A 22,209-nucleotide genomic window follows, 5' to 3' on the forward strand; every position below is an offset into this window, starting at 1 on the left:
GATTTCAAAATGAAAAGATGAGCAAATAATTGAAAAAAAAACTCGTATTTTTTTCTTTTAACTATTTCAACCTGAGATCTAATGAACCAAGACTCTAGACTAATATTTGATCCAAATTGATCTATTTAGACCTAATTGAACCGATAAAAATTCAATTTGACTTTTTTATTTTTTAAATAACATGGCTTTGATTTAAAAAAAAAACTCTTATGGGTTTAACAACTCAGCATTATAGTGTCAATATCAAAAATTATAAATCATGAAAATCTAAGTGAAATATTACCATACACATAGGGACTAAAGTATAAATTACGTAGCTCTTTCAATTACTAGCTGAGAGGCACCAGGCAGTAGCCCGTTCATGTTCTGGAGCCTGCATCAAATCAAATCAAATCAAACTAGAATTAAAAAATAAAGAAAACAGAGAAAAATCGAAAATAAAATCAAGCGCGCTTTCGCTAGGGTTTTCAGTTTTCACAGAGAAACAAAAACCCACTCTCTCTCTTCCAATCTCCTTCTTCTTCTTCAAGTTTTTTTCCCGGCAAATTCCTTGTCCGATTTGTCACCATACTGCGCTTTTGAACGAGAAGACGCCTTACTTCGTGTGCTAAACGGCACCACTTGCTTTCCCTGGAACATACAATACACAATTGGACTTCAGGTTCCGTTTCCTTTTGAAAATCTTTCGATGATCACGTAATCTGGAGTTCGAGAAAAGCACATAGTTCGTTTTTTGTCGATATTATTTTGTTTCACATGAATTCAGTCGACGATTTTTATTTTATTTACGTGGAAGGAGTTTTTTTTTACTTTATTTTCTGTTCATATACATGAATGTAGTGTTATTTTGCATACTTTTGCTCTTGTTTTGGTGCCAAGCTTGTTTAATTATACATAAATACAGAGTATTACTGTGGCATTAGTATGCCATTATAAATTTAGGGTTTCTAGGGTTAATTTTTGTTTTGATAATGTAAAAAATCACAGAGCACTTAGGTATTTTACAATGCTGCTGTTTTTTATACCATAACAGCATTTCATTTCATCAAAAGAAGGGGGCAAAACCCTAAGATTGATTTTGGAAAAAAAAAAAAAAACAGGGAGGGTTGCGGCATTCATGAGTAGATAATTAAGTTGCTGATAGCTTACAGTTGAAAGTGAAATGTTATTTACCCGCACATTGCGATTATGTGTTATAATCTCTGTCTAAGTTTTTGTGTCTTCAGAATGCTTAGATTTTTAGTTAGATAAGCTAATTAACAAATTTATGCATGATCACGGGGCTAACTAACTCTGCATGATTAATCTTGATGAATAAAGTACCTGTGGATTGTGAATGCTAATACATTATGCGTGTGTTTATAGATGTCACTTGATTGGTTCCACCTTAGTAAGGTTGGGTTTAGAAATAATTCAAGTGTTTTTACCTCCTATTGTCCTCATGACTATCTGTTTAAATTACTTTAGCTATCTTCTGATGTTGCTCTAACTCTCTTGCTTATTTCTGAAATGTTTTTCCCCTTTTCTGTTTTTTTTTTTTTCCAGCTTGGTTCTACACGTTTTACTGAATACAAAAATCTGGAATATCCTGTTATTTGAGTATGGTAGAAGCAAAAAAAGTTGAGAACATCGAATTTAAGTGGGGTAAACAGAGAGGAGTTGGTGGGAAAAAGAAAGATGTAAAATTTTATGAATCTTTCTCCTATGATGGTGTGGAGTATGCTCTATATGATTCTGTTTACATGTACGAGGAAGGTGAGACAGAGCCTTATATTGGGAAGCTCCTAAAGATATGGGAGAATGCTGACAAGACAAAGAAAGTGAAGGTTCTATGGTTTTTCTGTCCTCGTGAGATTTCCAATTATCTTGGAGATGAGAAGACTGCTGAGAATGAATTGTTTTTGGCATCTGGTGAAGGTGTAGGCAGCACAAATGTTAATCCTTTGGTAATTAATTTTAAACTATAACTTCCTTTAATATAACTTTTGGCTTGTTGGTAGTGACTTATTATATGACTATAATGACATATTGTTTGTAATTAATTTTAAACTATAACTTCCTTTAATATAACTTTTGGCTTGTTGGTAGTGACTTATTATTACTTTAATGACATTGTTTGGATGACATATAGTTCTTACTGGGGGAGTGGGGAAGCCTAGTGTAAATTTTGCGACACAATTGATATTGGAATAACATTATGTTTAATACATTAGAACGAACACATATAAATATGTGCTGTGTGTTGAAGTTGTACAAGGAGCACTTTCATAACAGCATACTCATCAGGTAACCTCACAAGTGCTAAACTAAGGTGAATGGGTCTTATAGCGCAAAATAAAAACTGAAAACCAGAGGGCTGTATATTTGCAAAAAGAGAAAAATAGGGTGCCATAAGTTAGCAAAATTAGCAGCCAAGCATGCTGTTAATTTTCTTTAAATTTTCTGGGCCCTTTGTTGCTCGGACTCATCATTTACCTTGGTGGTATCAGTGTCAACATAACATAAAACACACACTGGTATATTATCTGTATTGGACCTGTGAAAAACTTAAGGCATGACATCTTTGAGGGGCCTTGCCTGCTCTCACCATGAGGGGGAGAGAGAGAAAAGGCACAATCAGTTATTTTTTTAACTTTAGGTTTCTTTGATTATGTTGGACGTATAGCAGTCCTCTGTTTTTTCTTTGGATTGTATTACTTAGGTTCTTTGGGCCTTTTCAAGGAAAATAACCCAATGTGTTCTTAAAAAAATTGTATTGTTTTCAATACTTACACTTTTAATTACGTCTATTTTATTCTTAATTCATAGTCAAATCTTCAATAGGTCCTTCTGGTATGTTATGTGGTCCACTGACAATCATGCATAGAAACTTTAATGCTTTTGAACAGAAATGAAACATTGTTATTTCTTAGTGCCTTGAAACATCGATTTGATATTTTTTACTGAAATTTAGAAATCTTCCTGCTGGACTTCAACTTCTTATTGTTTTTTGAAATGGAAACATAGCTGGTGCTTTTGAGGTACTACTAGTCATCTTAATTTCTCATGCATCAAACCAGGAAGCAATTGCTGGAAAATGCAATGTGGTATGCAGTTCAAAGGATAGTAGGAATCCACAACCATCAGATGAAGAACTTCAAGAGGCTGACTTTGTTTTTTATCGTACATTTGATGTTGGGAACTGTAGGATCTTGGATAAGATAGATGACAAAATTGCTGGGATTGAAGGTATGTGTTTTTTTGCCTTCAATTCTCCTGTACTCTTATCTGATCAGTTGCTCGATGCTCATTAAATTCTGTATGTTTGCTGCGTCTTCAATTGCTGCAGTGAAGTTCTTATTGAACAGAGTGGGTAATCAGAGTTCCAGTGGTGTTCCAAAACTTGATTCAAAAAAGAAAGAAGTAAGTGGAAATTTTGTGGCTACTAATGACACAAGGATTTTGACCAGGACAGAATCTTATCTTGGAGAGAAGGCTACTTCTAGTTCACATGTAAAGTTTAATGAAGTGACTAAAATAAATGATCGGCTGGTAGATAATTCTGGTGAGACGGCAAGTTCAAGCTCTAAAGTTAAGCAAATTTCAGACATAAAACCTTCATTGGCCAACCAGAAATGTTCACCAGGAGAAAATTCTGCATCTAATTTAGGGTTAGGTGAAATGACTAAAGTTGATGAACAGGAAGGCATACCGAGTGACATCATCGCTTCAAGTTCTAAAGATGATGTTGGCTGGAGTGAAAGTAAAGTTGATAAAGTCTTTGCTGATCAGGTTCTAATTGAAGAGAAAGTAAAAGTTGCCAAAGACTGTGGTGACTTAGATGACCGGCCATCTAAGAAAGCAAAGCTTGATGATTTGGCAAAAGCATCTTATGATAACAAAGTGAAAGGTGTGCAGAAAGTAAGTCATGATTCCAATGGCAGCAACTCCAAGTCTGTAGCCCAAACAACCCCTGCTTCTGAAGATAAATCAAAATCTAATCTCACTAAAGATCATCATGAGAACAACAGCGGCCTTTCCAAGAGGCCAAAGCCTGATGAGAAGCTTACTAGACTTGCTAATGGCAAGTTTCCTGAAGCATCTCTAAGACAGTCTTCAGAGGAGGGCAGTAAAACTAACTGCCATATACAGGAAGTCACTCGCAGGCCAGAAGCTGTAAGTTGCATTGCCAGGAGTCTTTTTTTACCTTTATTTATTAATGTCTTTTGTGTTGCACTACCATTTACTTAGCAGCAATACTTCTATTAAGAAAAAATAACACAAAAGTGAAGAGCTGGAAGGATAGGAGAGGGTAAGAGTACTAATGTTGAACAAAGAAAAGATGGAAGATGAAAAAAGGGTGGTTTCTAGACAAATTATAAACTATATATGTTTGTGATTTGGATTACAGCAAAAGGAATAATGTGCTCAAGCCTCATTGATTTCCTGAATTCCTTCGTTTTTAGCTCATCGATGTCTTATATTCCCTGCTTTTTATTGTGCTCATTGATCTCTTATAGTGCTTGTTTTATTGTTGTTGATGAGAAACTTTTGGTGAAAATGATATTTAATACTTGCATCTTTGTTATTGATATGTTGACAGGATAGAAGCAAGTGGTTTAGGGGACTTGTAAGTATTCTTTCTCAATCTTGCTGTGGTTCCTGATTTCAAGTGATTTATTAATCTCAATTAACTAAATATTTATTGTTGACATTTTGCTTTCAAAAACTCTATAGGACCAATGAAACAATGTTATTTAATCAACGTTTGCCGATACTTTTTAAAGATGTAGGATTCAATGCCCATTGGCCACAAAATCTGATGTTGGCCGCTTGCTCATCCTGGAGTCATATGGGCTGTCCCATATAGGGAGGCTCTAGTCCCAGGGATGGACTAGTTGGGCCAAAGGCCCATCATAAAAACAAAGAGTGATTTTTAATGCAGGCGATGTCATAGAATGTTGATGTCATTAGAAACAAGTCAAAATGGGACCCATTAGGCTAATTTTTGAATTGCCTTGTATATTCCTACCAGCCATGGGAAGAAAGAATGCAAACTGCTCACGAGCAAGGAACTCTTGTCCTGCTACAGAATCTGGATCCGTCTTATACTTCAGCAGAAGTAGAGGTGATTCTAATTCTAGAATACATTTTCTTTACTAGTTTTATGCTCTTCCATTCATTTGTGCTTCACATCACAACTGCATTGTAGTAAAACACTTCCTGTGTAGTTTTCCTACAGTATATGCTTGCTATCCTTATTTTCTTTCATGTTCCATGTAGTGGTTGCTGCCCGGTACTGTTCCTTAGATTGTGTTGAGGCTCATAATATAATTGCTATGGATCAGGATATCATTTGGCATGCCTTCAAGCAAAGTTGCACTGTGAAGATGATTCAAAGGACTGCACTTGCCAGCCCTCACTCTGGTACAAATGAAAGGGGCCAATCACTCGTTAAATATCATAAATTTGTTAAGCAAGCACGGTTTTCTTTTGTGTTCATGTGTGTGTGTTGGGGGAGGGGGTGTTGTTCTGTACATGCTCCCTTCTGTTGTAAAAAGAATTACCTATTACTGGACTTTGATTTTTGTAGTTGTTTATGCTGCAGGTCAGGCTTTTGTTATATTCCAGAAAAGGGAAGTAGCAGAGATGGCAGTTGCAAAATTAGATGAAGGTTGTTTAATGCTATCAAATGGGAGGTATGGTTTCACCCTATTTCAGCACTGGTGCACATCAATTAAATATTTCCTGCTCAGCGGTTCTACTTTACCGGTAGAATTTCCAGCCAAAGCCTTCCAGTTGTATCAATATTATTGTCCCCCTCAACTGAAAAATTATGAAGTCAAGCCCCAAACTATCTTGCATGTTAGTACTTGGGACAATAGAGCATCTCCCTCATGGCATCTATACTTTCCCCTCCAGTCTTCTATTGTTTTCCCTTTCTCATGTTGAGATTGTAGCCCTTTTGCCTGGCTAACCTTGTTTTACAGGATGGCATTGTACTGCATCAATGTGTTGCTGCTCAGTTTGCACTGTTCCACACTGGTAAAGATGATCAGCTGGTAGATAATGCTGCTGCTTATCCTTCTTTTCATATTCATTTTTGCAGGCCTCTGGTTGGCAGCATCGCTGCTCCTTGTTTCCCAGGAAAGCAGTCAACCTTTTTTGGTCATCTTGTTATCAATAAACTTAGAATCCACAAGCAGCGTGAGATGGTACATTTTATTCCTGCTTTAACCATGCTTGCACACACTGCAGACATTACTCAAGTGGATAAACTTTTGTTTTGTTGCTCCCCCGCCTATTGTGATTAAAATATGTTTTCTGCTCAGAAAGAAGCAGTATCTACTTCACATTGTTCTCAGCCCAATACACTTGAGTATGAAATGGCAATGGATTGGTGCCTACTACAAGAAAGATCAGATCTAGCTTTGAGAAAGCTACGCCAGGTCTCTATAATTAATTCAACTAATGCTCTGGATTTGATAATCTCTGGGTTTTTAAATATCAGCTAGAATGCTGTCATTTTTTTATTTCTGTTTAGTATTGTTTTTGTTTTCTTTGTTGAATTGGGTATGTTGATTCTTTTTCCAGCAACAAAGGCAAGAGTTGAGAAAACTTTGGGTTACTTTGAAGTGTAAATGAACTGTACTGTTCTCAGTGTAGTAGCTCTTCTGGACATTTTTTGGAGAAAAGGGCAGGCTAAAAGAATTGCTCCTTTTGGGTAAGCACTTCCAACACAGAAACATTTTGCCTTCCAACTATCCTTTTAGTTTATGTGAATATATAGGACCATTTGTAAGTTTTCAGTCCTTGCTCATGAATTTTGATTTTTCCATTTTCAAAAAAAAAAATAAAAATATATATACTCTTTTAGAGGCGAGTCCCTAGATGGACTTAAATTCCATCAATCATCAGAAGTCAAAGGGGAGAGCTTGTGCTGTCTGGGTTTGTCTATTAATGAGTTTGGTGTCACTTCCTTTCATCAACTTCTGTTTGTGTTGAACTCGCTTCCTTGCCCACCTCCTTAGTCATAGCTCAAGTCTTATTCAAAGAGATGCACAATTGCATGTCCACAAATATGCAAGTTTGTTGTAGTAGGGAAAACAGCAGGAAAAACATTGAAAAATTCCCCCCCCCCCCCCCCCAAGCACGCACTCTTTTCTTTAGTTCCTGTATGTTATTGATCATGGCATTTGACAAGGGTGATTATTGAATTCTGAAATGCTTTTCTTGGTGATCTATTTTCAGAATAGAAGGAATGTATATGTAGAAAGCCGGAGCTCCACTGATTAGATAACAAGACACTATTTTTGTTGTGCGGCAGTATATACGTTAGGTGGATCAGATTTTGGGCGTTGTTAGAACTTGGAAATCAGGTCCTTTTCACAACTACTAGGCTGGCTGATTCATCTGGTAGGACTACGAATGGCTGATGTAAATATTATAATCCACTGTTAGTTACCTTTATCAGCTAGGAGTTTTGTAAGTTTCTCAAGCTAGGATAATAAAAGTTGATTTTTAAATTGTTTTTTACTTGAAAATATATTAAAATAATATTTTTTTTATTTTTTAAAATTTATTTTTGATATTAATATATTAAAATGATCTAAAAATACAAAAAAAAATTTAATTAAAAAAAAACAGTTTTAACGTAATGTAAGTCTTTCTTCCACTAGCATATCATGCATGGGTGCATTTTTTCCTAGGTCACTCAGTCCATTACCAAGTGATTTCATGAGCTAAACTAATTGGCATCTTGAAATTCTGTCCTCTTTTTTTTTCACTGGTTCATTACTCTAAGGAACCAGACCGTTGCCTCTGGTCATAGCACACCTCATGTTTCATAAATTGCTAGATTTTCCCGGGAAGAACAATAGCATGTTGGTCTGAGAGATTATCACATGGTTCTGGCCCGGTGGACGTGGCCAACCATCCGTACAATAAATTAAAATTATATTGGTCTGTCAACAGATCTGATTCATGTTAAAAAAATTTCGTTAGCCCGGATGGATGACTAGGCATAGATTGCTAAGGTTTCGATTCGATGCCATTTTGGAACAGAAGCGAGGGAGCTGTCCTTTACTGGTTCTTTTAAGAGTTACTGTAGAAAATTCAGTCGAGATGGTTTAGGTTTAGGCAGCATTACTCTTAGCGTTTGGAAAACTTGTATTTTTAATGTTTTGATATATTATTTTTAAAAAATAAAAAAATATTATTTTAATATTTTTCAATATAAAGGCATTTTAAAAAACATTTAGAAATGATTTTTTACGTCTCCGCTCTTATTGGCTGGGTGAAAAAACATGTTTATTGGTCAAGGTTTAATTGATGTTGACCTTTGTACGACCAATCAAAATAAAACTTGATTGATAGCCACAGTGGTAAGAGCTTGGGACTAAGGGGTTTGCTCCCTCTTAGGTCTCAGGTTCGAACCCTGTGGACGTTCATATGATGGCCACTGGAGGCTTACATGGTCGTTAACTTCAGGGCCCGTGGGATTAGTCGAGGTGCGCGCAAGCTGGCCCGGACACCCACAATAATCAAAAAAAAAAATAATAATAAATAAATAAATAAATAAAACTTGTGCCCTTACGGTCTATTAGACCCTCGTTTCTTCTAGAGCAGGCATTTCAATTATGCATCAACTACTCTGTGGCCGAAAGCTTGAGACTGTCGTTGTCGCCTTGAACAGAACGTGAATTTGAATGGTTTATTTTTAATTTTTTAATTTTTTTAATTTAAAAAAAGAGTTGTATCAGTCCATCCATTGCCATCATTTCCAGAAGCTGAATCTTTTTTAGTTTTTTTTTAGTAGTTTGATTAAGCATAGATGTTAATAGAAGAAGGCCTTGAATAATATTTTTCAAATTAGACTCTTGACTACGGCAATTAATATTTTCCAAATTGAACAACATCCAGAAGTCACCGATTCTACATGAATACAGTTCGGAAAACACAATTCTCGGCACAGGGATTTTGCAGGTTTCCATCTCTGGGCTAGATTGTTTGCTTTAGGGGTGAGAAAGATTGCTCATAAATCATATGGTCCGGCAAGCATTCTCTGTCTGCACATCATCTAACCCTCGCAAAACGACATAGTTTCCACCTTAAAAAATGTGACCGTTAGTTTAGATACAAAACAAGCGCACCTGCTCCTCCAAACCCAGCGAGTACAACCCTTTTCCCTACTCTCTCGAGTACCCAAAAACACACAACAAGAAAGAAAAACTCTCATCTTTGCTCCGCACACCATTCGCACTACACACTTAACTCTCTGTACATCCTTGTCAGTATCGATATCTCCCTCTGTCTGGCTGTCTTAACATGCTCTCCTCCACTATCATCAAGAACCCACAACTTTTTCCTTCGTTTTAACCTCATCTGTTATTGAATCCTGCTTGTACTGTGATGGGGTGTGCACAGTCAAAGGTGGATAACGAAGAATCAGTTTCAAGATGCAAAGAGCGGAAAATCTTGATGAAAGAAGCGGTGGCAGCAAGAAATGCTTTTGCTGCTGGTCATTCAGGCTATGCTATTTATTTAAAGAATACTGGTGCTGCTTTGAGTGATTATGGCCATGGAGAAGCTAATCATGATGATTCTCAGTTTCAACAGCCTTCTTCTCAACCGCCGCCTCCTCCCCCTCCTCCGCCTCCTCCCCCTCCCCCGCATCCGCCGTCGATGGACAATCTTCCCCCGCCTCCGCCGCCGCTTCCTAACTTTTCTCCCAGTCCGATTAAGAGGGCCATGAGTATGCCTGATATAGTGATGAACGGGAAGCAGATGGGTGATTCTGATGTGATTGCGGAAGAGGAGGAGGAGGAGGAGGAGGAGGAGGTGCAGGAGTTGCGGAATAGGAGTTTGAGTAGAAAGAATAAGGATTATGAAAATAGTGAGAAGGTTTCGCAGCGGGGCCCACAGAACAATAGGGGTGTGGGGCCAGGGGAGGAGGATACGCGTCCGAGGACCTCACCAAGGACGGTGGAGAGTCATTCCTCGGTGATGCCGCCGATGCCGGAGGCGAAGAACATGGCCTGGGATTATTTCTTTATGACGGATAATATGCCGGGTTCGTCCTTGGATCCTGAGGAGGATGTGAGTAGGAATGGGGGTAATTTTGGGAATGTTGAGAATGTCGGTGTTGGGTTTGCTGGGGTTGGGGATTTGAGGGGTGGGGTAGAGGGTGGTGGTGGTGAGATTGATGAGGTCGAGCCAAAGACGCCGGAGAAGGCGGGGGACAAGATGGATCCTGTGGTGGAAGAGGAGGAGGAAGGGGGTGTGGAGAAGAATGAAAGGAAGCAAATGGAGCATTCAAAAACGGCACCACCAGAGTTTAGTGCGGTGAATTTGACGGGGAGGAAAGGGGGGTCTGTTCCTAGTGTGAATTTGATGCAGGTTTTGAACAAAATTGATGATCATTTCTTAAAAGCATCGGAGAGTGCACAAGATGTTTGTAAGATGCTTGAGGCCACTCGCTTGCATTACCATTCTAATTTTGCCGACAATCGAGGTATAATTGGCTTACCTTGGTTGCTAGTGTTTAAATTTTTTGTTTACTTGACGTTGTGTTTTGGCTGTTTATGTTTTTAATTGTAATTTCTTGCCGCTTGAGGTTGAAGTTGCTTGGTGGGGCCCATCAAATTTGCAATCTTTTTTATAATGGAAGTTTCTAAAATGTGTATGCTTGTTGTGTGTGGAAAATTGAAGCTGAAAGCATTTGTGCTTTTATTTAATGATATAAAATTTGTAATCATTTTGGATTTGTTATTCTGAATGACAGTAGCTGTTTTTTACCCCAATTGGACTTTGTTATGCCATCTTCATCTTTTGTGGAAGCCTTTTTTGAGAACCTCAGGTTTCTTATTGCTTTTATTGGTTATCTCTTATCAAAAGCAAAAAAAAAAAAAAAAGTTAACAGGAAAATTATGCAATCCTGATGTGCTGTACCTAGAAAGATCTGTTGTTCTTCTTTAAAAGTTGTAAGCATAAGATTATTCTGCTAAGATATTTTCTTGATATTTTAGCTTGCCTGTGGTAGATGTTTTGTTTTTGTTGATATTTTTTGCTGATATGGTATTAATATTTGCAGGACATATTGATCATTCCGCTAGGGTTATGCGTGTTATCACCTGGAATAGGTCATTCAAAGGTGAGCCTAGGGCTGAAGGTGGAAAGGATGAACTTGATACTGAAGATTATGAAACTCACGCTACTGTTTTGGATAAGTTGTTGGCATGGGAAAAGAAACTCTATGATGAAGTGAAGGTACATTGCATCATTTGATTTTTGGCTGTTTGCGCACCATGTTGAGTTTTGCATCCCAGCTATTAGTTATGCTGCTTATCTTATCAGAAAATGTTCACTTTCCTTCTATGATTAGATTAAAGGCTTACAATTTCTAAACAGACTTTTATAGATGCTTGACACATTCTTGTAAATCTTAGCAATGGTGTGAAGCCGGATCTTTTTTTCTTTTGTTTCCATTTTTTTCTGGGGAAATGCTCAAGTCATTTTGCCTTTTTCATGCACTGGGTCTTGATGAAGTTTGTTGCTTAATGTTGATTAGCAAGGGGAGCTTATGAAGCTTGAGTACAAGAAGAAGGTTGCTTTGCTAAATAAGCAGAAAAAACGTGGTGCTAGTACTGAATCCTTGGAGAAAACAAAAGCAGCTGTGAGTCATCTGCATACAAGATATATAGTTGACATGCAATCCATGGACTCAACCGTTGCAGAAGTGAATCAAATACGTGATCAGCAGCTGTATCCAAAACTTGTTTGTCTTGTTGACGGGTAAGTATTTTTTGGAAAAGATTGAAAGTTTTAAATTAAACTTTTGCTCGCTCTATGCTTTGTTCTCCCAACAAGAGTGTTGTATGGAGTGGAGTGAAAAATTTGACACTTACAAACTGTTTGGTGAACTAGATAAAATCTGGATTTGAATATGTTCCTTTTAATCTTTAGGATTGGGGTTGGATTTATCCCATGCCAAAATATAGATGTTAAATGCTGAACCACACATGAATTTGCCCATTGAATTGTCGTTCTATAGCGCAATCTAATGTCAAAAGTAGGCAACAATAGGTGGCGCATGCCCATTTGATTTGTAAGCGCAGTACAGAAGTTAATTGTCTGTGTTTCTGAAGAAAAATTAGATTAACCATCACATTGCCCCCCCCCCCCCAGTATGCCATGGGTAATTATCGCAATTTTTGGGTATTCTTTGCTTTTTTCATTTCTTATGTTGTTACAGCAATAACATTAAGTCTCAGTTTCCCTTAGCTGTCTGAAAATTAGTATTTTTAAGGGAAAATTACCATGATCATCCTATAGTTTAGTTGTTTTTACACTTAACCTTCGTGTTTTGAAAAATTACAGTTTACATCTAAATCATCATATGGTTTAGTTTATTTTACACTCACTGTAAACTGTAATTTTTTTAAACACAGAGGATAAGTGTAAAACCAACTAAACTATAAAATGATCAGGGTAATTTTCTCTTTTTTTAATCATGGGAGATTGATTTTATGGAGCACCGCACCCAACAAAAACTGTTAAAGTAATACCATAATTTCAAAAATGATATCATATTATTTCTCCTCTTGCATACTTGTTAAACTTTGATTGCAATGCTGCAGGATGGCGAAAATGTGGGCAAGTATGTGCATGCATCATGACAGCCAACTGAATATTGTTACAGACCTTAAATCCCTTGATGTCAACCATGCTATCAAGGAAACATCCAAACACCATCATGAGCGCACAATCCAACTTTGGAAAGTTGTCCAAGGATGGCATTCACAATTCGAAAAGCTTGTGACCCACCAGAAGCAATACATTCACACTCTTACTAGTTGGTTAAAGCTAAATCTGATCCCCATTGAAAGCAGCTTAAAAGAGAAAACATCATCTCCACTGAGAGCCCAGAATCCCCCTATCCAAGCCCTTCTCCATTCATGGCATGACAATCTGGAAAAGCTTCCAGATGATCTTGCCAAATCTGCCATCTTTTCATTTGCAGCTGTGATAGAAACCATAGTACGCCATCAGGAAGAAGAGATGAAGCTAAAGGAGAAGTGTGAGGAAACCAGGAAGGAGCTTTTGCGCAAGAACCAGGCATTTGAGGAATGGCACCAAAAATACATGCAGCGGAGAACCCCTGACGGAACAGATGCTGATAGAGGTGAAGACACAAATCCCAATCCTGTCTCCGAGAGGCAGTTGGCAGTAGAGAGTTTAAATATTAGGCTGAAGGAGGAACTAGAAGCTCACCAGAAACATTGCCTTCAGGTAAGAGAGAAATCAGTTGGAAGTCTCAAACTTCGCTTGCCTGAACTGTTCCGCGCTCTGTCAGACTATGCTCATGCCTGTTCTGATTCTTATGAGAAACTAAGGTCCATCACACACTCACAGAAGAATTCAAATCACAGTCACGCATAATGATGTAAGCTTCTTTTAGTTAGTAAAATTACTATTTTAAGTTAATCCTCAGCCAGATGTACCTTTTCTACGAGACAGTCAGGTCTTGTTGCAGGCTACTGTTATTTTGCACCTTTTGTGAAGAAAAATTGGTTTTATATTCCTCCAAATGCATGCATGCACCAAGGAAGGGGTGATCCTGCATAGATCGCTAGTTATTTCTTGTTTATTTGTACCTGGTGGTTTATTCGAAGGACGCATGGTTAGCCTAGTTGGAGGTTTTAGGGAATGGTGATGATAATGTAATTAACTTGAAGACATTTACTTCTGCTTTTGACTTTCTACTAATTGCAAGATGAAAGAATTACTAACTTTTGGTCAAAATTTTGTTTATCTACCAGGCAGTAAAGACTAAGGATTAGGGAGATCACCAAGGCGGCCAAATTTTCTGCAAGTCTTTTAATATCTGCTAGTTAAAATTGTTTGTTGCACAGTGTGTGAGTGGTAGTTTTTATTTTTTAGGGAGAATCACTCGAAATGATATAAAATTGATTTTTTTTCGAAAAATAATGCAGGATAAAAGAGATTTGAAGATGAGGTAACAAGTTAAGAAAGGAAAAGCCAAAGAAAATGAAGAAAAAGCTGAAAAGAGGAAGAATGAGGGTTGAAAAAATCCGTAACTTTGGAATTTTTATTTAATTCATTAATAATTCTAACATTTTAAAAAATAATATATAAATACTAAAACACCAATTAGAACAGTCAAGTTTTTAGTTCAATAAATAAAACATCTAATAATAGTTAAATTAAATCCAATAAATAAAATCTAATTAAAAAATTTCAGCAAAAAATTTAAATAAAATAAAATAAAATAAAAAGATAAGCTAAAACTATACATCTCAATAATTTAATCTATTTTCTATTATTTATGATCATACAAGTATCTAAATAATATTTTGAATCTAATCTATAATCGTACAATTACATAAATAATATATCGATGTAGTAGTATTCTCATAAAAATGGTCCTTGGCAACGGGGTTTTGGAAGTCCAATATTTCTGCTATCTTAGCAGGATCGCCAGGCAATGACAAAAGAGCCTTGGAATGTTCAACAGGATACATGCCATCTAGTTGGGTGGAGATGAGGAAAGAATTAGATGAACTGTTTTTAATTTCTATTGATTCAGCAATGTTCCATTTATGTCCCTTGCGATTAAAATGTTTTCCAATACCAACCTCATAGTTTATCAAGAGTTTCAATGTGGTCCTTTGCTTGTTAACTATCTTGAAACAAAGGGTTAGATTGAAACTTCTTGAAAACTCTGAGATTGATGCCAGAAAAATCTACCCTCCAAAATTTTAATACTTATAAAATTATTATAAAATATTAATATAATACCTTTTCAAAATAAATAATTATAATCACATTGTTAATATTTTATTTCTGTTAATGTAAGGTAAAACTTGATAAACAAAGAGCAGCAAGGACACGCCACCAACTAGAGTAGCAGACTAGCAGTTGTTTACTAGATTAGGGCAGGCACGCGGCTAGCAGAATTAGACTCTTTCGGCGGCCTTGCTCTTACTTTGACCTTTAAAAAATTTAGTACTTTAACTCCTACTTGCTAAGGTTTGTTGGCATGGGCTCCCTCCTCTAGACTTGGTACTGTTTTGGTTCTATGGCTAAACCCGTTTCGGCCGTCAGCCATTTATTATTGCATATTTTCTCATTTGGCATCAAAATTCAAAAGAGAGTTTGAGTCTTGCTAGCTAGTAAAATTGAACTTTTCTTCACCATTACCTCATACCTTTGTGAAATTATTGCCAAGCAGAACAAAACCAACCACAGACTCGTCTAGAGCTGATGTGATTCATGACAGTTCTATGATTTTAAACCAAGAACTCTTCGTTTATCCTTGAAATATTTGATGCACACGTCTTTTTAACTCGACGGCCTTGACTATTAACCCCAGAATCTACAAGTAAAATGACACATTTTGGCAATGATATTCTGATTCAGTGTATGCTCATAACCTTCAAACCATTTCTGGTTTTTCAATTTTCTCAAGAATAAAGTCAACTTTTTTATGTATTTTTAGGTGATAAGGGCATGGATTTAAATATTCAATATAGCATTTTCAAAGCCAAGTTTGGTAGTTCTAGAGCCAGTTGCCAATGAGAGCCAAGCCATTTTCACTACTTAATTTATCCTTTTGTTTAATTAATTAGCAAGTGTCATCTACATCATTAAGCTCCATGTTACATGCTCTTGTATATATATACTTACTCTCAACAAAAACCATGAGTGCTTGCAGTTTAAACTTGACCCTTCTTTTGGTTCTCAATCTTTATAGGGAAATGGCACTGTTCAAGAAATGGGGTGGCTCTGGCAGAGAAACTATCTATCTGGGTAGGACTCCAGGTGTGAAGGATGGTCCAAAACCAAGGTGGCAAGTGTTTTGGAGAAAAATAAATAGAGGCAAGAAGAAAATATTCAACGTGTCTCCCGTTACATCGCAGGCTTCTTATGATCTAGATGAATACTCGCAGAATTTTGATCAAGGAACAGATTGGGCTGAGCCAGAAATTCTTTCAAGGTCCTTTTCTGCTAGATATGCTGACCCTTCAAGAATTTTGCAAAAGAGTAGAACTGTTAGATAATTCAAGCAAGCTTGATGTGTACATTTTTTTTTCCAGTGCCTTTTTGATCTCTGAAACCAAATTCACCTTCTTAATGTTTTCCTCTTCCTGGTTTTTGACTTTGTTCTTGGAATGTTTCTCAATCACAAGGCCGAAGTCCTGTTTTTGAGTTCACTGTGAAGGCATATGACTGATGAATGATGACTGATAGCACTTCTTCATGGAAACATGATCCATAAGCATAAGGGAAGTTTTTGTATAGAAATAGACAAACAATGATGTCTCTGTTTCCTTGCGTGTCTCGTGATTCATGTCCGTGTTCTTCCTGCTCTTTTATCTTGCTTTCGGCAATTAGTTGAGCCTAGGTTGTGGTCTCAATACAAGGCAATAGCACAAGACAAAAGCAAAGGATTGAAAGTTTCTTTTTCCTACTCACTTTACTCACAAGTAGATCAAGATTCCTTTCTGATGGCAGCTCTAGATTTTCAACTTTTTACTGTTCTCATGTGGTAGACAGCGTGACGGATGCAGAGAGAATCTTGCAGCCTCACTGCTTGTTTTCTTCAAATTCTAGGCATTAATTGTTTAGGGCAAGTTCCCACTTCTTACTATCTGGATCATAAATACTACAGACAAAGGTTTTTGGTTTTGAACAAGTATGAACACATCCAGGATGAGCTAACAAGTGGCTTACCTCACACAGTTAATGTATTAAAATGCAAGATATGCGCCTCAACCACCCACAGCCTAAACTCACAGGATTTTATCTTGCTAAATCCATGAGGGTTTTTGTTTTTGTTGCAGTCCTGATCGCCAAAGGGAAGATAACAGCACCATTGCAGGAGAACGTTTAAACAAAATTACAGTTTTAAGGGGTTTTGCTCTGATGATGGATGGGTTATTCCATGGTTTCATCTTTTTCCCTTTTAAATCTATCCTCTGGGCCAGAGCAGAAAGTTGCTGGAATTATTACCTATTGTTTCCCCCTTCGAGGCTTAATTATGAGTGCAGATTACTCAGCAGAGATTCTCCTCGCATCATATGAAATTTCACAATGATCTCCTAACATGGACTCATCATCCCTTTCACTTTACTTGAGCAAATGAGAGTTGGAAATTGAGACAGATTATTCTCAAAAACAAACATTTTATTTTATTCTGCACTATTAGAGTTTGTTTTCGTTTGAAAATAGTTATTTTTTAAAGTATTTCTTGTTAAAAAATATATTAAAATAATATTTTTTTATTTTTAAAATAATAATCTAAAAACACTTAAAAAATTAATTTGAAGTAAAAACAATTCATTCAAATTTTTTCAAAAATACTTTTACACCACAAACAAAAACATAGCCTTGCATGATAATTTTATAAATTTATATATGATTAACATGTATTCTTTAAGAATATTATTTCATTTTTAAAGGAAAGATGATCTACAATGAATACTTAATTAGTGGAATCTTCTACGATATCAATTGAGTTCCAATATAAAAAGCTTGATTGAGTTTAAATCTAGTTTGTGATTGAGTTTTAATCTTTTCGTTATTAAAAAAATTAAAAATTTTATTTTAAAATATTTTTTAATGTTTTTAAATTATTTTAATGTACTAATAATAAAAAGATTTAATATATATATATAGATTTAATATATATATATATATATATATATATATTTTTTTTTTTCATAAAAATAAAAACTGTTGTCTCGCACTCCTAATCACCCTTTTAATCTCTAATGCATGCACAAGGTTAGATTTGAAGGTTGAGAACTGAGATAAGAATTGTAGCAACCCGGAATGCTTATCCTATTTTCTAAGTTTTCATATATTTCATCCCTCACCACCAAAACCTTGATATCGCAAATCAGATTTTCATGGTCATTTCAGGGATCCTCCGAGTAACAAATCAATCCTACTTTCTTCCTGCATTTGTTCAATATCTAATCTAACATCCATGCCTTAACGTTAATTGTTTCCCATTAAAAAAAAAACACAATTCTTTAGAATTCAGATCAACTGGGAAGGAGGGGATTATGAACATAATCTGACAAATTACTGAATTGGGAGTTCTTCAGTTATCCATGTACCAAAACAAATTAAACCACCACATAGAGAGGAATTTTGGCGAATTAGAAGATTTTCTAATACATCAATCAAAACTTGGTTCCCTTTGTATCCCGAGTTCCGAGTTCCGTCGGTTCCGAGTTTCAGAGAGTCTAGGTTACAGTCTTAACTCTTCTATTACAGCTAAGCTAATGATAAACTACATGAAGTTCACTAAAGTTTTGCATTTGCATCAGAACACGAATAAATGTAACTGCAAATGCCGAAATTTATTGATAAATACTGTAGGAAAGTTTGCCTTTGGACAGCTGTGATATCGTTAAGAGCTTTGAAAAGAATTGGTATCTCCATTGTTTTGTCACGATGAATCCTTTCTTTACACAGCAGCTCATTTGCTGGCGCCATGCTTACAAGGAACACGCCCATTTTGATTCTTCAATTCATCTCCAGCCACGAGAAAGAATGCGGTGTGCCTAAAGAGCAGAAGAATGTACACAATCTCTCATCACCATGAAGCAAAAAAAATGACGAGAACTATAATGCTATTTGAGATGGGTTTAATTAGAATTGGCAAAGAAGTAATTTGGTGGAATTCATGCCTGAAAAAGTTCATCATTTTGATTTTTGAGTCGTCGTCGATATCTGAGGTGCTGTCCACTGCCTTCTGCATGTGATGTAACCACCTCTCTGCAGCTTGGTGTGTGACAGGAAACGGTCGATGGCGTCCAATTAGAGCAGGATGACCTGCCAAAGTCAAAGGAAAAGATGGTTATCAGACAAGGTTGTTACATGTTATTCTGCATGAACAAAAGTAGTATCAAATCATCCACACCAAAGCAACTTAACATAATGTTTTCTTCTTGCTAAGCCTTGAAGGAAAAGCAAACTGACAACCATAAACTCTCAGTATCCTCATAGAAACAATCCTCTCCAACGGTTTATAAATGCAAACGCTTCCCCCGAAGACCTCAAACCAGACGGAATAACTTTGAAACTGATCTATATGAACTTCCTTAGCAAACCTGGCACAGAATAGCCCACGCTGATAATTCTAGCCTCTTTGAATTAACAAGGAGGCCAACTTATGCTCATAACTTGCGCTTAGCAACACAACATACCCACTCCACCAGGTTTTACTCCACAACAGTTTCACTGAACGCATTATTTCATTAATTATTGAACTAGAGAGCAATCAACTAAAACATACAGAGAACAAGCTCATTTCTATCATCACGTAAAGAAATTGATTAGTCCAGTGGATTAATCTTTAACATCATACTGAATCCTAAACTTGAATCTATATTAAAGAAAAAATCCTGAGGATTCCTCCACCATTATCATTTAATTGCTAATAATTACCAAAAATTAACCCTTTTAAAACCATACATCACAAGCAGAAATTCTTCAAATAAAAAAAAAAAACAGCAATTTATCATAAAAAAATTGAAGCCACAAAAACCAAAAATCTTGTATACTTGAAAAAACATACCTTTCCTTTGAGAATACAAAGGAGGCCCTCCCATTCTCTGCACAAAAAACTCATACTGATTCTGAATGGCTTCTTCTTTCTTAGAATTCACAAATATGGATCTAAACCACTCTTCTTCATCGTCATAAACCCTAAAAACAAAAACCCATTAACAAAAAAACACAAAAACCCCTTTAATCCAACAAAAAATACTCACCTGTTATAAAAATTTGTGGAGAGGTTGATGAAAGTTTGAAGGCCAAGCTTTTGAAACAAGTTAGTGTTGTCAATAGCAAAAGCGTCAGCAGAGTCAACTCCACTCCACTCGGAGGCTTTCTCTTGCAATGACTGCATTGCTCCCGTTTAACTGAGTTGATTTATGGAGTCTGGTCTCTGGTTTTTTATGCTTGCGAGGATTGTACTTCATATGTATATACTATATAGGAGCCCGGCTTGTGGCCGTAGCGTGGATTCGACGCTCGTTTTTATTTGGAGAAGAAGGCAATTGGACATGTGGCGATTTTTGGTTGGTTGGGAGAGTGGGAAGTATGAAAAACTATGGGAGGATGATTCTTCTTCCCCTTGTTTTAGAATCCTTTGAAATTGGAATGGGACCATGGTGACGATTGACCAAATGGTGCCACGGTGGCGTCATATTGTTGACATATTTTAATTTTTTATTTTATTTTGAGATGATAATTATATCCAATTCTATGGATATCTGCTTTTATTTATTTGAATGAGGATGAATACGAAGGAATTTTTTCTTTTATGAAATGAAAGTGAAAATATGTAAAAATATTTTATTTGTTCATAAAATAGAGTTGGATAGAGCACTTTTATAAGTGCGTTTGTTTTTGAAATAATTTTTATGATTGTAATTTTAAAAAAATAAATTTTAAAAAATATGGTTAGTTAAATTTAGATGCGTGTTTGGTAAAAATTATGGTTGAAGTTTATATACAGCAAAAAATATATATAAAATATTTGGTAGTTGTGCGGTTGCAGTTGCTTTTCAAAGTGCTTTTTATTTGGAAATGTATCAAAATTATTTTTTTATTTATTAAAAAATATTTTTTATATCAGCGCATCAAAATGATCTGAAAACACAAAAAAATATTAATTTGAAGTAAAAAAATTAATTTTTTTCAAAAACACTTTTGAAGCGCAAAAACAAATAAAGTTTTACGAAACTCAGTTACAAAAACATGTAAAAACTGTTGTTCAAACACTACGTTTCAAACTCAATTTTTTAGTAGACCTCACAATAAAAAATACAATTTAATGTGTTGCCAAACATCTTACTATGTTTTTTACACCACAACTACAAGTAAACAAATGCAGCCTATATCTGTTACATTTATTTATATCGATAGTTTATTAATATTTTCAATATACATTTAAAATAATTTATATAGTCTTATTGATGATTATCTTTAATGATTTTGTTTGATACTTGTAGAATAATTTTTTTTTTTATGACTCGTATATTTTACTTAATAGTTATAAAAAAAAGTTAAGTGGACATCTCTTGTAAGTTTGTTTTTACAAAAAAAAATATATAAAAGATTAAAAATTATCTCTTATTGAAATGTAACTAAATATAAAGATTGGGAGATTTAAACAGTGTTTGGATATATTGATAATAAAAATAAATATAATATATTTTTTACATTTTAAAATTATAAAATGTATTTTTTTAGAAATTTTTCAAAGATATATTTATTTTATATTAACATATGAGGCAGGGACGTCTTTATTTTTGCCATACGTACATTTCAATAGCTCTTGTCCCAACTCTAAGCAACACATCGCAATTTTTTTAGTTTAAAGTTTAAACGTTATGTAATCACATATCATAAAAAAAAAAAAAAAAAAAAAAAAAAAAAAAGCAGCAAGATACCATTTTACACATGTTTCAAGGAAAGAAAAAAAATAAACTTCTTGGGGGAGCTTTGCAGAAAAATACCTAATTGGATACCATGCACTCTTTTTTTGCCCTTACAAATAAAGATTAAATTAATGGCATGCTTTATATTAGATATTGGATCAATTTTTTTAATTATAAAAAAATAATTTAAGTGTTGCTTGTATTCTTTTTATAGTAAAAACAAAAAAAACAAAATCGTGTAAGAATTCATATAATATGACTTAGTTTTTTTTATTAGTTATAGATCGATAAAAACATAATTTGATTTAAAATGAATATTAAAATGATTTTTTTTATAAAAAATAAAACGATAATATATTAGATTAATTCGGGTCAACTCGGTTAACTTGTTAATCTACATATTGAGTCATGAAATTATAATAACCCAGTAGAAATCAAATCAAAATAAATTATTAAATTTAATTTCAAATAAAATCAATATTAAAAATAAATTTAAAAAATAATAAATAAATAAAATAAATAAAAAACCTAAGTTAACCAATTAAATTTTCGGTTTGGGTTATGAGTTTAGGATGATCTCAATAAATATAAATTAAAAAAAACTATAAAAGTTTAATTTTTAATAAATTTAATATTAAAAAATAATTTTTTTAAAAAAACATATATTAAAAATAAAAAATAAAGAGAAAATATTATTTTTAAAAATAATATTTTATGAGGAAATATATAATAACTTCCCGTTCTCTTT

The 22,209-nt window shown here is 35.0% G+C and overlaps 5 protein-coding genes across 10 annotated transcripts in view; 4 read left to right on the forward strand and 1 right to left on the reverse strand.

Moving 5' to 3' along the window:
• Positions 1-22,209, forward strand: part of LOC7495730 (uncharacterized) — a 95,310-nt gene that overhangs the window by 19,274 nt on the left and 53,827 nt on the right. The gene's annotated exons all lie outside the window — the stretch shown is intronic.
• Positions 345-7,505, forward strand: LOC7495726 (protein ANTI-SILENCING 1). Of its 5 annotated transcripts, none has more exons than XM_024602856.2 (12): positions 347-724; positions 1,546-1,946; positions 3,060-3,228; positions 3,329-4,155; positions 4,583-4,609; positions 5,015-5,107; positions 5,328-5,406; positions 5,573-5,678; positions 6,089-6,194; positions 6,312-6,428; positions 6,574-6,703; positions 7,231-7,505. In XM_024602856.2, the coding sequence occupies exons 2-11, from the start codon at positions 1,602-1,604 to the stop codon at positions 6,622-6,624; spliced, it is 1,920 nt and encodes a 639-aa protein (XP_024458624.1). In that variant the 5' UTR covers positions 347-724; positions 1,546-1,601; the 3' UTR covers positions 6,625-6,703; positions 7,231-7,505. The 5 variants fall into 5 exon arrangements, with proteins under 5 accessions (XP_024458626.1, XP_024458627.1, XP_024458624.1 ...); XM_024602855.2 differs by having other exon boundaries at positions 347-661; XM_024602857.2 differs by having other exon boundaries at positions 348-661; positions 5,588-5,678.
• On the forward strand, positions 8,936-13,568 carry LOC7471548 (protein ALTERED PHOSPHATE STARVATION RESPONSE 1). The gene is made up of 4 exons (XM_002308587.4): positions 8,936-10,492; positions 11,072-11,247; positions 11,549-11,772; positions 12,618-13,568. The coding sequence occupies exons 1-4, from the start codon at positions 9,391-9,393 to the stop codon at positions 13,417-13,419; spliced, it is 2,304 nt and encodes a 767-aa protein (XP_002308623.2). The 5' UTR covers positions 8,936-9,390; the 3' UTR covers positions 13,420-13,568.
• LOC7471549 (uncharacterized) lies at positions 13,275-16,699 on the forward strand. Its single transcript, XM_024603976.2, has 2 exons — positions 13,275-13,423; positions 15,755-16,699. Exons 1-2 carry the CDS (start codon positions 13,419-13,421, stop codon positions 16,059-16,061), a joined length of 312 nt encoding a protein of 103 aa, XP_024459744.1. The 5' UTR covers positions 13,275-13,418; the 3' UTR covers positions 16,062-16,699.
• On the reverse strand, positions 18,158-20,153 carry LOC7471550 (two-on-two hemoglobin-3). Of its 2 annotated transcripts, XM_002309538.4 has the most exons (4): positions 19,788-20,153; positions 19,592-19,722; positions 18,702-18,846; positions 18,158-18,575 (listed from the first exon to the last, which is right to left on the reverse strand). In XM_002309538.4, the coding sequence occupies exons 1-4, from the start codon at positions 19,922-19,924 to the stop codon at positions 18,491-18,493; spliced, it is 498 nt and encodes a 165-aa protein (XP_002309574.1). In that variant the 5' UTR covers positions 19,925-20,153; the 3' UTR covers positions 18,158-18,490. The 2 variants fall into 2 exon arrangements, with proteins under 2 accessions (XP_002309574.1, XP_052309633.1); XM_052453673.1 differs by having other exon boundaries at positions 18,158-18,846; positions 19,788-20,096.

Source organism: Populus trichocarpa, chromosome 6 (genome assembly GCF_000002775.5).
Source record: "Populus trichocarpa isolate Nisqually-1 chromosome 6, P.trichocarpa_v4.1, whole genome shotgun sequence".
In the NCBI taxonomy this organism is placed as follows: domain Eukaryota; kingdom Viridiplantae; phylum Streptophyta; class Magnoliopsida; order Malpighiales; family Salicaceae; genus Populus; species Populus trichocarpa.

Excerpts from the sequence above, each read along its gene's own strand:
- LOC7495726 (XM_024602856.2), top strand. The coding sequence starts at position 1,602 with ATGGTAGAAGCAAAAAAAGTTGAGAACATCGAATTTAAGTGGGGTAAA. Across the intron at positions 5,679-6,088 it reads TTAATGCTATCAAATGGGAG|GCCTCTGGTTGGCAGCATCG; the intron begins GTATGGTTTCAC and ends TCATTTTTGCAG. Across the intron at positions 6,195-6,311 it reads TCCACAAGCAGCGTGAGATG|AAAGAAGCAGTATCTACTTC; the intron begins GTACATTTTATT and ends TTTTCTGCTCAG.
- LOC7471548 (XM_002308587.4), top strand. The coding sequence starts at position 9,391 with ATGGGGTGTGCACAGTCAAAGGTGGATAACGAAGAATCAGTTTCAAGA. Across the intron at positions 10,493-11,071 it reads TAATTTTGCCGACAATCGAG|GACATATTGATCATTCCGCT; the intron begins GTATAATTGGCT and ends TAATATTTGCAG. Across the intron at positions 11,773-12,617 it reads CTTGTTTGTCTTGTTGACGG|GATGGCGAAAATGTGGGCAA; the intron begins GTAAGTATTTTT and ends GCAATGCTGCAG.
- LOC7471550 (XM_052453673.1), bottom strand. The coding sequence starts at position 19,924 with ATGCAGTCATTGCAAGAGAAAGCCTCCGAGTGGAGTGGAGTTGACTCT. Across the intron at positions 19,723-19,787 it reads TCCACAAATTTTTATAACAG|GGTTTATGACGATGAAGAAG; the intron begins GTGAGTATTTTT and ends TTTTGTTTTTAG. Across the intron at positions 18,847-19,591 it reads TTTGTATTCTCAAAGGAAAG|GTCATCCTGCTCTAATTGGA; the intron begins GTATGTTTTTTC and ends TGACTTTGGCAG.